Below are 13,556 nucleotides of genomic sequence, written 5' to 3' on the forward strand. Positions count from 1 at the left end.
TTTCTCACCCTTTTTATCACAGGGTTGGCACTAGAAGCTTTCTTTGGGCCCATGGTGGCTTATTTAGCAGTTACAAGCACTATAAACAGTGGAATAATACAAAATGTGTGCATGCAACCGGCCACCCTGGCTTGTAAACAATGACGGCAGGGAAGCTGAGGCGCTCAGGCTGGACGGACAGATTTGGGAGGAATCACGCTTGGCGAGTTTTTTATCATGAGGCGAGGCAAAATTTTTGCGTTAAAATGTATCGTATAGCGGATTTAACGTAATGCGATGGCATTGTATGGCGGGGGTCCACTGTATACGTCTTACAAGCCATCGTGTTTGAGGCATATATACTCATAAATTCTAGCGGCTTCAAATCAGGCAGGAGAAAGCTGGTAGGCCCACATATGAGAGAATGGGTCTGTGCAGTCAGTGTGCACCATATAAAAAAAATCCTGCAGCACACAGTGCATAATGAGAAAAAAATCCGACCTTTTTTTTTTTTTAATTAAAATGCCGACTTTGTGGTCTATTTTCCTATAGTATTTATGGTTGTATTCTCGTTTTCTTGGTCTCATTTGATAGAATGGAAAACATATTATAGAAATAGAGGTGATTTTGATTGGTTTTACTATGAAAAGAACCTTGAAATGGAGCTCAAAGTAGGGGAAATGTTCGAAAGCAAACAAATGATGTCATTTTCCAATAAATGTCCAAGTAGCCATTCTAATATGCAGTCATGAATGGGTTTAAATTATTTATTCAATTATTACAATATTGCAGTAGTCTGCATAACAGTAAATTTTCTATTTTTTGTTTGAATAAAAATTCAGAATAGAAAGCAAGAGTAATATCAGAGGGGCCTGGAGACGTGACTGATGAATAAAAAAAAATGTTATTTTAGAGCCATGAATGTCTGCATTGTTCATTCTGAACCCTATTTTGAAATTGTCACATTTTTTAATTTTCGTGAAATTGGCCAAATTACAAATTTCTGACCACGTTATTGGGTAGTTGAAATCGGTAAATGGAAAGTTTTTTGTACTTAATCGATAGAAAAAATGGAGCTCTAAAGAAATAGCTGTGAGTTTGGTTGACTGGAACAATGGAATTAGCCGAAAATGGGGCTCAGTGAGCGAAATAGTCTATTTGTAAGTATCGCCGAGATTGCTAACTTTGCGAGAGAGTAATTCCGTCAGTTTTCCATTCAAAAAATGATTTGTTCAACAAGTATGTGTTCGACAATGGAGGTTCCACTGTATATGCGAGTGATAGCTGATAGCCTGTAATATTTTTACACATGTATTCTACAGTATTTCTTACTACTACAGTACAACCATTGACTTCATTGCCAAAGCCTCAACCATCCACCTTGGCAAACAGTCCACAACCTTCTACCTAAGCTCAATAGGGCCACAGCATCCCTTTTCACTCTGTTCAGAATCACACAGTATAAGGTAAGAAATACTTCTGTAACATTTGTAGCCTTAAGCAATGCATTAAACGTAATATGCCATGATAGTGAACTGCAATTGTATATTATCATTTTTATTTTTTTACAATTTGGAGGCCTGAAGAGAAAAAGTTTGCCATTGTCAGGGGGTCCAAGGAACATAACAATATTTTTCCCATAAGTACTTCAGTTCATTTAACATGATTTCGTCTTGCACTGCGTTTTATCCCTTTCAGGGTCGACAGGCCCTCTCCCAAACTTGTTCTCAGGATCGAAAAATTTTTGAAGAAAAAAAAAAAATTTTCTTAAGAAATGATAGAGCATATTTTAGTGAGTATTATAGGCCAAAAAAATTTTTTTTTGTGGTCAGTAGAAATGTGAAACATTTGTACATGTGTGTTGATGTTATGTGAACATGTTTTGTAAATAATATACTGATGACACTATTAGTGGAGATATTGTGTTGCATACAGTGGGTGGATATACATGTACATTGTGCATTATGTGGGTTCACGGGAGACAGAAGTTACTGGCCTATCACATAAGTTACTGTAAGTCATGTTGTTTTGTCCTCCCTTTCATAAAGAGTTCATAAATTTTGATGGGTTATTTAACCCATACAGGTACGGCTTGCATGCCAGTGTTGGTGACGTATTAATATGCTAAAAATCTAGGAGCTTCAAATCTAGCAGGAAAAAGCTGGTAAACCTACATGTGAGAGAATGGGTCTGTGTGGTCAGTGTGTGTGCAGTATAAAAAAAATCCTGCAGCATGCAGTGCATGAGAAAAAAAAAAACTCCGACTATGTTTTTGGTTTAAAATGCCAACTGAGGTGTATTTTCGTATGGTATTTATGGTTGTATTCTTGTTTTCTTGGTCTCATTTGATAGAATGGAAGATATATTACAGAAATAGAGATGATTTCGATTTGTTTCTTGATGAAAAGTACCTTGAAATTGAATTCAGATTAGCGGAAATGATTTTTGCCGATGTTCAAGAGTAAACAAATGATGTCACCGTCCAATACGTGTCTAACTGGCCAGTCTAATATGCAGTCATTAATGGGATGACATTATTTATACAATTATTACAAAAATGCAATAGTCTGCATAACAGTAAATCTTCTATTTTTTGTGTGAGTAAAAATTCAAAATGGAAAGCAAGCATAATATAAGAGGGGCCTGGAGATGTGACTGATGAACAGAGAAATGTTATTTTAGTGCTAGGAATGCCTGTATTATTTGTCCTGGACCCTATTTTGAAATTGGCATCTTTTGAAATTGGCCAAATTGCCAATTTCTGATCACTTTATTGGGTAGTTGAAATCGGTAAATGGGTGGTTTCTTGTACCCAGTTGATAGAACAAATGGAGTTCTAAAGAAATAGCTATGAGAAGTCGACTGGAACAGTGGAATTGGCCGAAAATAGGGCTCAAAGTGGGCGAAATCGCCAGTGCACATATATCACCGAGACCACTGACTTCGCGAGAGTGTAATTACGTAAGTTTTCCATCGGATTTCGTACTTTTGGTGTCATTACCATCAGGAAAAGATTCTCTGTCATTTCATAAGAAAAAAGTATTTTTTTGTTTAAATTCTTCAACACTGAGAGCAAGATTGTGAGCAGGGGGTATTGACAGGGAATGGGTTAATTTTAGTTTTGTGTGCAAATGTTCTTTTAGCCAATCAAAATATAACCAAAGAAATATAAAAAAAAAAGTTAGAATGTGGACTGCACAGCAGTTGCTGGTGTTTCTGTCAGCGGGTCATCAACCTTCAACTTATGCCTCTATATCTTGGTAAGTACTGATGGGCTTTTTTTCTTTTTATTACCACCAGGAAAATGTACTCTTTAATCTAAAAGATATTTTTTACATTGAAAGTAATTTTAATTTCATTGAGTGACTTAAGGCTTACTGGTTTATTGCTTAGTTTTGTTCTTAATTGAACTCTGTTTTGTCATTTTTCAGCTCTACAAGCAGCACAAGCCCAGGCCCAGGTGGTGTTTGCCCAGCAGTTAATGAGAGGCCAAGCCCCTGCTGCAGGTAATTTAGGTGCCACACATCACAGACTACCCAGTGCCAATGCCCATGCTCCCCTCCAACAGCTCCTGCTCAATAACAATACTCCTGCCACCTTACATCATCACCACCATAAACCAGGTAACAACTTCATAAGTGTTACATTGGATGTGTAAAAGTAGGAAATTAAAGAGAACATAGAAAAAATGAGGTGATGAGGTTTAAAGGTTTGCACAGTCTGAGGTTGAATATCACATTAGAGAGAGGGGGGTGGAGAAGGTGGATGTTTCAGATATTTTGGAGTGGATATATAAGTGATGAGTCCTCCAAAGTCTAGGTGAACCATAGAGTAGATGAGAAGGAAGTAGGTAGTGTGTTGAGGCATATATGTAAAGAAAGAAGTTTATCTGTTGAGGCCAAAAAAGGAAATGTATTATAGAATAGTGATACCAACACTACCTTATGGGTGTCAGGCATGGGTTTTGAACATTTCAGTGAGAAGGGAACTTGAGGCAGCAAAGATGTTGTGTTTAAGGGTAGTGTGGTCTGTGAATATTATGCAGAGGGTTTGGGGTGTAGAAATTGCACAACAGTGGTATAATTTATATGGCTAAGGAAAGTTTGCAGTGATGATTTAGGCACAGAGAGAGGATGGAGATGCATAAATCTTAGGTGGAAGGTAGGAGGGTAGGGGGTTCTTCCCATGAATGGTTGGAGGGAATGGGAAAAGGAGGCTTCAAAGTTTTAGGTGCTTGGATATCCAGCAGGCTTGAGAGTATACTAGATTAAGTGAACTTGGTGTTGGAGTGTGAAGTGATTCAGGAAAATTGGTTAGTTGGACTTTAGTGCAGTGCCTGTACTCAGAAAGGGGGGGGGGCATTACTCGTGAAATCATAATAACACAAGGTCAAACAAACCATGGTAAAGGTGGGGCTTGAACTCACGGCAAGTGAGTCGTGAAGCTGGGGCATTATGACTCATTTGATGTGAGTTTGAGCCCCTCCCTTACCGTGGTTTGTTTGCAATCGTGTTATTACAATTTCCTGAGTCATGATGTTGGTTTTGAGAGGACTTGAGCTAGAGTTTGTCATGGCCATGCTAGTGGGAGATTCATCTGTAAAAACTTGCATTTGTGGTCACAGTGGGGCCCATGCTAACCTTCCCTTGGTGCATAAATATACTTAGTTGGACGAATCTTATTGTAGCCAGCTGGCCCATTGACTTACACACTGGCCTGAAGTTTTATGACTCTTACCCTGAGTTCAAGCCCCACCCATACCGTGGTTTAGGGAGGATATTGTTGAATTTGAAGGATAAACTAGATATTGATGTCAGCACAGCACAGAACAATGATTGAAAGATGGCAAATGAGTTCTTTCTTTGGGTTGCTCTGCCTTGATAGAAGATGCTTGCTGAAGTAAAAAAAAATCATAAGCATTGCATTTTCTTTGTTAAAGCTAATACGATGGCGTTACATGTGCATGCTACGTTTATGCCTGCATGACGACACAAATCTTGTATTTCTTTCAGCTTGTCATTACAAGGCAGAAAGTGGAACCTCTACTTGCGAGCGCATCCACATGCGAGCTTTTCCAAATACAAGCAGTCAATCGGTCGATTTTTTGCTTCCATAAGCGAGTGAAATTTCCATAAGCGAGTAGGCCTCAAGGGAGGTTCCTTGACGCTGGTGAGGGGCTTTTGCTTTTGATCTAGGGAATTGGATCACATTTGTTTGTTGGACTATCTTACTGAAACTTGGAAAGATGCTCCTTAACATACACCAAAAATGAAAGAAATCGGACCATAAATAATGGAGTTCACTTCTTAGCAATTAGCCTCCCCTTTATTTTTTTTCCCCATTTGATAGAATGGAAGATATATTACAGAAATAGATATGATTTTGATTGGTTTCACAGTGAAAAGTACCTTCAAATTGAGATCAAAGTAGAAGAAATGTTTGATTTTTGGCGATGTTGAATAAACAAATGACGTCACTGTCCATTCCAATATGCAGTCATGAATGGGTTGACATTATTTATACAATTATTACAATAATGCAGTAGTCTGCATAACAGTAAATCTTCTATTTTTTTGTGAATAAAAATTACAAATTATTTATATTGTAATAATAATAATAATACGTATAATAATGTAATAATAATATGTATAATAATAATACATGTAAAGAGGGACTACAAATGTATAAATTCAAGGATTATGTGGAGTAAAATAAAGATTGGATGTGAAAAGTGGGTTATAGTAAGCGTGTATGCACCTGGAGAAGAGAGAAGTGTAGAGGAGAGAGAGAGATTCTGGGAAATGTTGAGTGAATGCGTGGGGAGTTTTGAATCAAGTGTGAGAGTAATGGTGGTTGGGGATTTCAGTGCTAAAGTGGGTAAAAATGTTATGGAGGGAGTAGTAGGTAATTTTGGGGTGCCAGGGGTAAATGTAAATGGGGAGCCTTTAATTGAGCTATGTGTAGAAAGAAATTTGGTAATAAGTAATACATATTTTATGAAAAAGAGGATAAATAAATATACAAGGTATGATGTAGCACGTAATGAAAGTAGTTTGTTAGATTATGTATTGGTGGATAAAAGGTTGATGGGTAGACTCCAGGATGTACATGTTTATAGAGGGGCAACTGATATATCGGATCATTATTTAGTTGTAGCTACAGTTAGAGTAAGAGGTAGATGGGAAAAGAGGAAGGTGGCAACAACAAGTAAGAGGGAGGTGAAAGTGTATAAACTAAGGGAGGAGGAAGTTCGGGCGAGATATAAGCGCCTATTGGCAGAAAGGTGGGCTAGTGCAAAGATGAGTAGTGGGGGGGTTGAAGAGGGTTGGAATAGTTTTAAAAATGCAGTATTAGAATGTGGGGCAGAAGTTTGTGGTTATAGGAGGGTGGGGGCAGGAGGAAAGAGGAGTGATTGGTGGAATGATGAAGTAAAGGGCGTGATAAGAGAAAAAGGTAGCTTACGAGAGGTTTTTACAAAGCAGAAGTGTTATAAGAAGAGCAGAGTATATGGAGAGTAAAAGAAAGGTGAAGAGAGTGGTGAGAGAGTGCAAAAGGAGAGCAGATGAAAGAGTGGGAGAGGCACTGTCAAGAAATTTTAATGAAAATAAGAAAAAATTTTGGAGTGAGTTAAACAAGTTAAGAAAGCCTAGGGAAAGTATGGATTTGTCAGTTAAAAACAGAGTAGGGGAGTTAGTAGATGGGGAGAGGGAGGTATAAGGTAGATGGCGAGAATATTTTGAGGAACTTTTAAATGTTAAGGAAGAAAGGGAGGCGGTAATTTCATGCACTGGCCAGGGAGGTATACCATCTTTTAGGAGTGAAGAAGAGCAGAATGTAAGTGTGGTGGAGGTACGTGAGGCATTACGTAGAATGAAAGGGGGTAAAGCAGCTGGAACTGATGGGATCATGACAGAAATGTTAAAAGCAGGGGGGGATATAGTGTTGGAGTGGTTGGTACTTTTGTTTAATAAATGTATGAAAGAGGGGAAGGTACCTAGGGATTGGTGGAGAGCATGTATAGTCCCTTTATATAAAGGGAAAGAGGACAAAAGAGATTGTAAAAATTATAGAGGAATAAGTTTACTGAGTATACCAGGAAAAGTATACAGTAGGGTTATAATTGAAAGAATTAGAGGTAAGACAGAATGTAGGATTGCGGATGAGCAGGGAGGCTTCAGAGTGGGTAGGGGATGTGTAGATCAAGTGTTTACATTGAAGCATATATGTGAACAGTATTTAGATAAAGATAGGGAAGTTTTTATTGCATTTTTGGATTTAGAAAAGGCATATGATAGAGTGGATAGAGGAGCAATGTGGCAGATGTTGCAAGTACAGTGGACCCCCGCATAACGATTACCTCCGAATGTGACCAATTATGTAAGTGTATTTATGTAAGTGCGTTTGTACGTGTATGTTTGGGGGTCTGAAATGGACTAATCTACTTCACAATATTTCTTATGGGAACAAATTCGGTCAGTACTGGCACCTGAACATACTTCTGGAGTGAAAAAATATCGTTAACCGGGGGTCCACTGTACAGTGGACCCCCGGTTAACGATTTTAATCCGTGCAAGAGGGCTCATCGTTATGCGAAATAATCGTTATGCGAATGAATTTTCCCCATAAGAAATAATGGAAATAAAATTAATCCGTGCAAGACGCCCAAAAGTATGAAAAAAATTTTTTTTTACCACATGAAATGTTAATTTTAATACACACAAACTGAAAAAGGCATGCACAATTACATGACACTTACTTTTATTGAAGATCTGGTGATGATTGATGGGATGGGAGGAGGGGAGAGCATTATCTTCTTACTGTTTAGAAGGGGAATCCCCTTCCATTAGGACTTGAGGTAGCAAGTCCTTTTCTGGGGTTACTTCCCTTCTTCTTTTAATGCCACTAGGACCAGCTTGAGAGTCACTGGACCTCTGTCGCACAACAAATCTGTCCATAGAGCTCTGTACCTCCCGTTCCTTCAAGACTTTCCTAAAATGGGCCATAACATTGTCATTGAAATAGTCACAAGCACGGCTTGCAACAGCTGTGTCAGGGTGATTTTCATCTATAAAGGTTTGCAGTTCAACCCACTCTGCACACATTTCCTTAATCTTTGAAGTAGGCACAATGGATTCCACAACTGGCATAGGCTTCTCAGGGTTAGCCCCAAACCCTTCAAAATCTTTCTTAATTTCCATACTAATTCTCACCCTTTTTACCACAGGGTTGGCACTAGAAGCTTTCTTGGGGCCCATGGTCACTTATTTTCCAGAAACAGCACCGAAAATACTGTAATAATACGAAATATTCCGAGTGTATGCTTGGATGTTACCGCGGAGGCTGGCTGGTAAACAATGGGACGGAGCGGCACATGTGAGGCTGGCTGAGGGCACATTGGACGCGTCTCGGACGAAAATCGGTATGCGGGTTTTTAATCGGTATGCGCGGCAAAAATTTTGCGATAAAAGTAATCGTTATGCGGAAAAATCGCTATGCGATGCCATCGTTATGCGGGGGTCCACTGTATATGGAATAGGTGGTAAGTTACTAAATGCTGTTAATAGTTTTTATGAGGATAGTGAGGCTCAGGTTAGGGTGTGTAGAAGAGAGGGAGAATACTTCCCGGTAAAAGTAGGTCTTAGACAGGGATGTGTAATGTCACCATGGTTGTTTAATATATTTATAGATGGGGTTGTAAAAGAAGTAAATGCTAGGGTGTTCGGGAGAGGGGTGGGGTTAAATTATGGGGAATCAAATTCAAAATGGGAATTGACACAGTTACTTTTTGCTGATGATATTGTGCTTATGGGAGATTCTAAAGAAAAATTGCAAAGGTTAGTGTGTGTAAAGTTAGTGTGTGTAAAGGTTAGTGTGTGTAAAGGTAGAAAGTTGAAAGTGAACATAGAAAAGAGTAAGGTGATGAGGGTATCAAATGATTTAGATAAAGAAAAATTGGATATCAAATTGGGGAGGAGTATGGAAGAAGTGAATGTTTTCAGATACTTGGGAGTTGACGTGTCGGCGGATGGATTTATGAAGGATGAGGTTAATCATAGAATTGATGAGGGAAAAAAGGCGAGTGGTGCGTTGAGGTATATGTGGAGTCAAAAAACGTTATCTATGGAGGCAAAGAAGGGAATGTATGAAAGTATAATAGTACCAACACTCTTATATGGATGTGAAGCTTGGGTGGTAAATGCAGCAGCGAGGAGACGGTTGGAGGCAGTGGAGATGTCCTGTCTAAGGGCAATGTGTGGTGTAAATATTATGCAGAAAATTCGGAGTGTGGAAATTAGGAGAAGGTGCGGAGTTAATAAAAGCATTAGTCAGAGGGCAGAAGAGGGGTTGTTGAGGTGGTTTGGTCATTTAGAGAGAATGGATCAAATTAGAATGACATGGAAAGCATATAAATCTATTGGGGAAGGAAGGAGGGGTAGGGGTCGTCCTCGAAAGGGTTGGAAAGAGGGAGTAAAGGAGGTTTTGTGGGCGAGGGGCTTGGACTTCCAGCAAGCGTGCATGAGCGTGTTAGATAGGAGTGAATGGAGACGAATGATACTTGGGACCTGACGATCTGTTGGAGTGCGAGCAGGGTAATATTTAGTGAAGGGATTTGGGGAAACCGGCTATTTTCATATAGTCGGACTTGAGTCCTGGAAATGGGAAGTACAATGCCTGCACTTTAAAGGAGGGGTTTGGGATATTGGCGGTTTGGAGGGATATGTTGTGTATCTTTGTATGTATATGCTTCTAAACTGTTGTGTTCTGAGCACCTCTGCAAAAACAGTGATAGTGTGTGAGTGTGGTGAAAGTGTTGAATGATGATGAAAGTGTTTTCTTTTTGGGGATTTTCTTTCTTTTTTGGGTCACCCTGCCTCGGTGGGAGACGGCCAACTTGTTGAAAAAAAAAAAAATTATTATTGTGGTAGTAGGTTGGTAGACAGCAACCACCCAGGGAGGTACTACCGTCCTGCCAAGTGAGTGTAAAACGAAAGCCTGTAATTGTTTTACACGATGGTAGGATTGCTGGTGTCTTTTTTTTTTTGTCTCATACACATGCAAGATTTCAGGTATGTCTTGCTACTTCTACTTACACTTAGGTCACACTATACATACATGTACAAGCATATATATACACACCCCTTTGGGTTTTCTTCTATTTTCTTTCTAGTTCTTGTTCTTGTTTATTTCCTCTTACCTCCATGGGGAAGTGGAACAGAATTCTTCCTCCGTAAGCCATGCGTGTTGTAAGAGGCGACTAAAATGCCGGGAGCAAGGGGCTAGTAACCCCTTCTGTATATATTACTAAATGTAAAAGGAGAAGCTTTCGTTTTTCCTTTTGGGCCACCCCGCCTCGGTGGGATACGGCCGGTGTGTTGAAAGAAAGAAGATGAATTATTATTATTATTATTACAATAATACATATGTACTAATATTAATAATATTATTATTATTAAACTATAATATAATAATGTCCACTCATTACTTACCTTAAAATATCTGTAGTCTTAATGTAGAGTGAGAGGTGAGTAAACAAGATTAAATGAATAAACGAATGAGTGTGTAGAAAGCTGGCGAGTTATGTAAACAATCGTTGTTGTTGTTGTTGTTGTTGTTGTTACCAGCCTGGACACGAATGGTTCCTGTTCACTCTGTCAAGCCGACCAGAAAAACATCTCATTTTTGTTAATTTATATGTTTATATGTTATGTAACATGTTTATTATATAATTTTGAAAAAGAAATCATAGATGGATTAAGCCAAATGTCTATATCAACATTTTATACACATTTAATGTGCCTCAGTGATTATTATTGTGTTATTATCATTGTTAATATGGCATCTTCAAGACCAGTTACTCTTAATGAGTGGCTCTGAGACAGACAGAAGGACAGACAGATGCAGGCAGACAGACACTCAGGTAGACACACAGGTAGACAGACACACACAGGTAGACAGACACACACAGGTAGACAGACACAGGTAGACAGACACACACAGGTAGACATAGACACACACAAGTAGACAGACACACAGGTAGACAGAAAGACACACACAGGTAGACAAAGACACACAGGTAGACAGAAAGACAGACACACAGGTAGACAGAAAGACAGACACACACAGGTAGACATAGACAGGTAGACAGAAAGACAGATACAGACACACAGAGATACACAGATATATAGGCAGACAGATACAGACAGGTTTATGTGCAACAGTGAAAACAAATACGTAGTGAGTTCGAGAGTAAGAGCCTTTCTTGCCACAATCTCCAGTGCAAGATTCAGACTTCCTCTTAGAGGCCATGGTGAAATTTACTGTCCAGTTAGTACAGTTAATACAGTATGATGCTGCTGATACTGCAGGGTAACTCAAACTGATACTGCCTGCGTGGAGTGTTGACGCCGCAAATATCATCAAATATTGTACAGCGGTATGCATCAGCCGGCCCAGGCCAGCTGCCAGATGTACGGTCGTAAGTTGAGTGGACGTATGTCGAGCAGGTTGTAAGTCAGATGGTAGGTGTATTTACCCTTTTCATTTGGTGAGGGATGAGGAGAAAAATACTGTATCATTCTTAACCCTTTCAGGGTTTCCAGTGTACTAGTACGGCTTAAGCACCAGCGTTATTGATGTACTAGAATGCCTAAATTCTAGCGCCTTCAAATATAGCGAGAGAAAGCTGGTAGGCCTACATACGAAAGAATGAGTCTATGTGGTCAGTGTGCACAGTATAAAAAAAAATCCTGCAGCACACAGTGCATAATGAGAAAAAAACTCCGACCGTATTTTTGGTTTAAAACAGCGACTTTGCAGTGTATTTTCATGTTGTATTTATGGGTGTATTCTAGTTTTCCTGGTCTCATTTTATAGAATGGAAGACATATTACAGAAATTGAGATGATTTTGATTGGCTTCTTAATGAAAAGTATCTTGAAATTGAGCTCTAAAGTAGCAGAAATGTTCAATTTTTGCCAAATTTCAAAAGTAAACAAATCATGCCAAGTGTCCAATACACGTCAACTGGCGAGTCTAATATTCTTCCACAAGTGCACTGACATTATTTATACCATTTCTACACTAATGCAGTAGTCTGCATAACAGTAAATCTTCAATTTTTTTGTGAGAATAAAAATTCAAAGTGGAAAGCAAAAGAATGTAAGAGGGGCATGGAGACGCGACTAATGAACAGAGGAAATGTTATTTTAGTGCCAGGAATGTCTTTCTTGTTTATTCTGGACCCTATTCAGAAATTGGCATCTTTTGAAATTTGTGTGAAATTGGCAAAACTGATAAATTCTGACCACTGTATTGGATAGTTGAAATCGGTAAATGGGTGGTTTCTTATACTCATTCGATAGAAAAAATGGAGTTCTAGCGAAATAGTTATGATTTTTGTCGACAAGTACACTGGAATTGGCCGAAAATAGGGCTCAAAGTGGGCAAAATCGCCGATGCATAAACATCCTCAAGACCGCTAACTTCGCGAGAGCATAATTCCGTAAGTTTTCCATCAAATTTCATACTTTTGGTGTCATTATGACCAGGAAAAGATTCTCTATCTTATAATTTTTTTTTTTTTTTTTTTTGTGAAATTTGGCCGACCCTGAGAACAAGTCTGAGAGGGCTTGTCGACCCTGAAAGAGTTAATAAGATATTAATATCAGAATCAATGTTTGTAATCATAAGATTAAGTAGGACTAAGGATGTACAGCAGGGCCCCGCTTTACGGCGTTTCACTTTACGGCGTTCCGCTAATACGGTCATTTCAAATTATGACCAAAACTCGCTATACGGCTCCCCCCACCTGACTTTCTAATACGGTCACCGCGCCCCACCTTGTTTGTTTACATTCTTCGTGAGCTCAGTAAGCACTAATATCATGTGGGAGTTCGATACGTGGATTAGGGTAGAAATACTCACGTAGGCTGTTTTACGTATATTGCTGTTATGTGGACAGAGCTCTTGCCAGCCGTACCTATCTCCTTGCTACCACACGTAATACTGGCTCGCCGGCTGCCCAGTACCCAGTAGGTCTTTGAATACTGCTGAGGTCAGCACAATATGAAAGACCGTGACTCAAGAGACGGTTGATCGTTGAGTCAGACGGTACTGGTAACTGGTTACTACTACTGAGACTGGTAACTGGTTACTACTACTGAGAGCTCGGCGACGCTAACGTATGTCGTCCCGACATACAACTAATACAAACTAGAGATGGTAGGTATACGGCTTGGGCTGATTCTATACAATGTCAAAGTACACAACATTAAACATTAAAAATACATAAGTAGAACAATGGAATGAAAGCTTACGTAACTGAAACTGTAATGCAATACAAGGTATACGATAGCACAACTTAAAACTCAACAATTGAACAACGAACTCTACGTTGAGAATACAAGTGATAAAAACAAAAATTTTGATCGATCGATCTGTATTCATGTGATCTACGGATTCTGAGGAAGGAATATATACAAAGAAAGAGTGTTTAACAGAAAGGCAGATTCGGTGCACGCAAATCTAGACTGTTAACTCTCAGAATGCGGAGAGAACATGAACACAAAAAAAAAAAA

The 13,556-nt window shown here is 39.1% G+C and overlaps 1 protein-coding gene across 7 annotated transcripts in view; it reads left to right on the forward strand.

Annotated features, from left to right (window-relative positions):
* LOC128689190 (eukaryotic translation initiation factor 4E transporter-like) overlaps positions 1-13,556 on the forward strand; it is a 317,681-nt gene that overhangs the window by 273,463 nt on the left and 30,662 nt on the right. For 6 of the 7 annotated variants that reach the window (XM_070087137.1, XM_070087138.1, XM_070087141.1 and 3 more), the window contains one exon: positions 3,411-3,602. In XM_070087137.1, coding sequence (XP_069943238.1) covers positions 3,411-3,602 — 192 coding nt within the window. The remainder of the gene's footprint in view (positions 1-3,410; positions 3,603-13,556) is intronic. The other variant, XM_070087142.1, reaches the window with a different exon arrangement.

The sequence above is a fragment of the Cherax quadricarinatus genome, chromosome 21 (genome assembly GCF_038502225.1).
Source record: "Cherax quadricarinatus isolate ZL_2023a chromosome 21, ASM3850222v1, whole genome shotgun sequence".
NCBI classification, from domain to species: Eukaryota; Metazoa; Arthropoda; class Malacostraca; order Decapoda; family Parastacidae; genus Cherax; species Cherax quadricarinatus.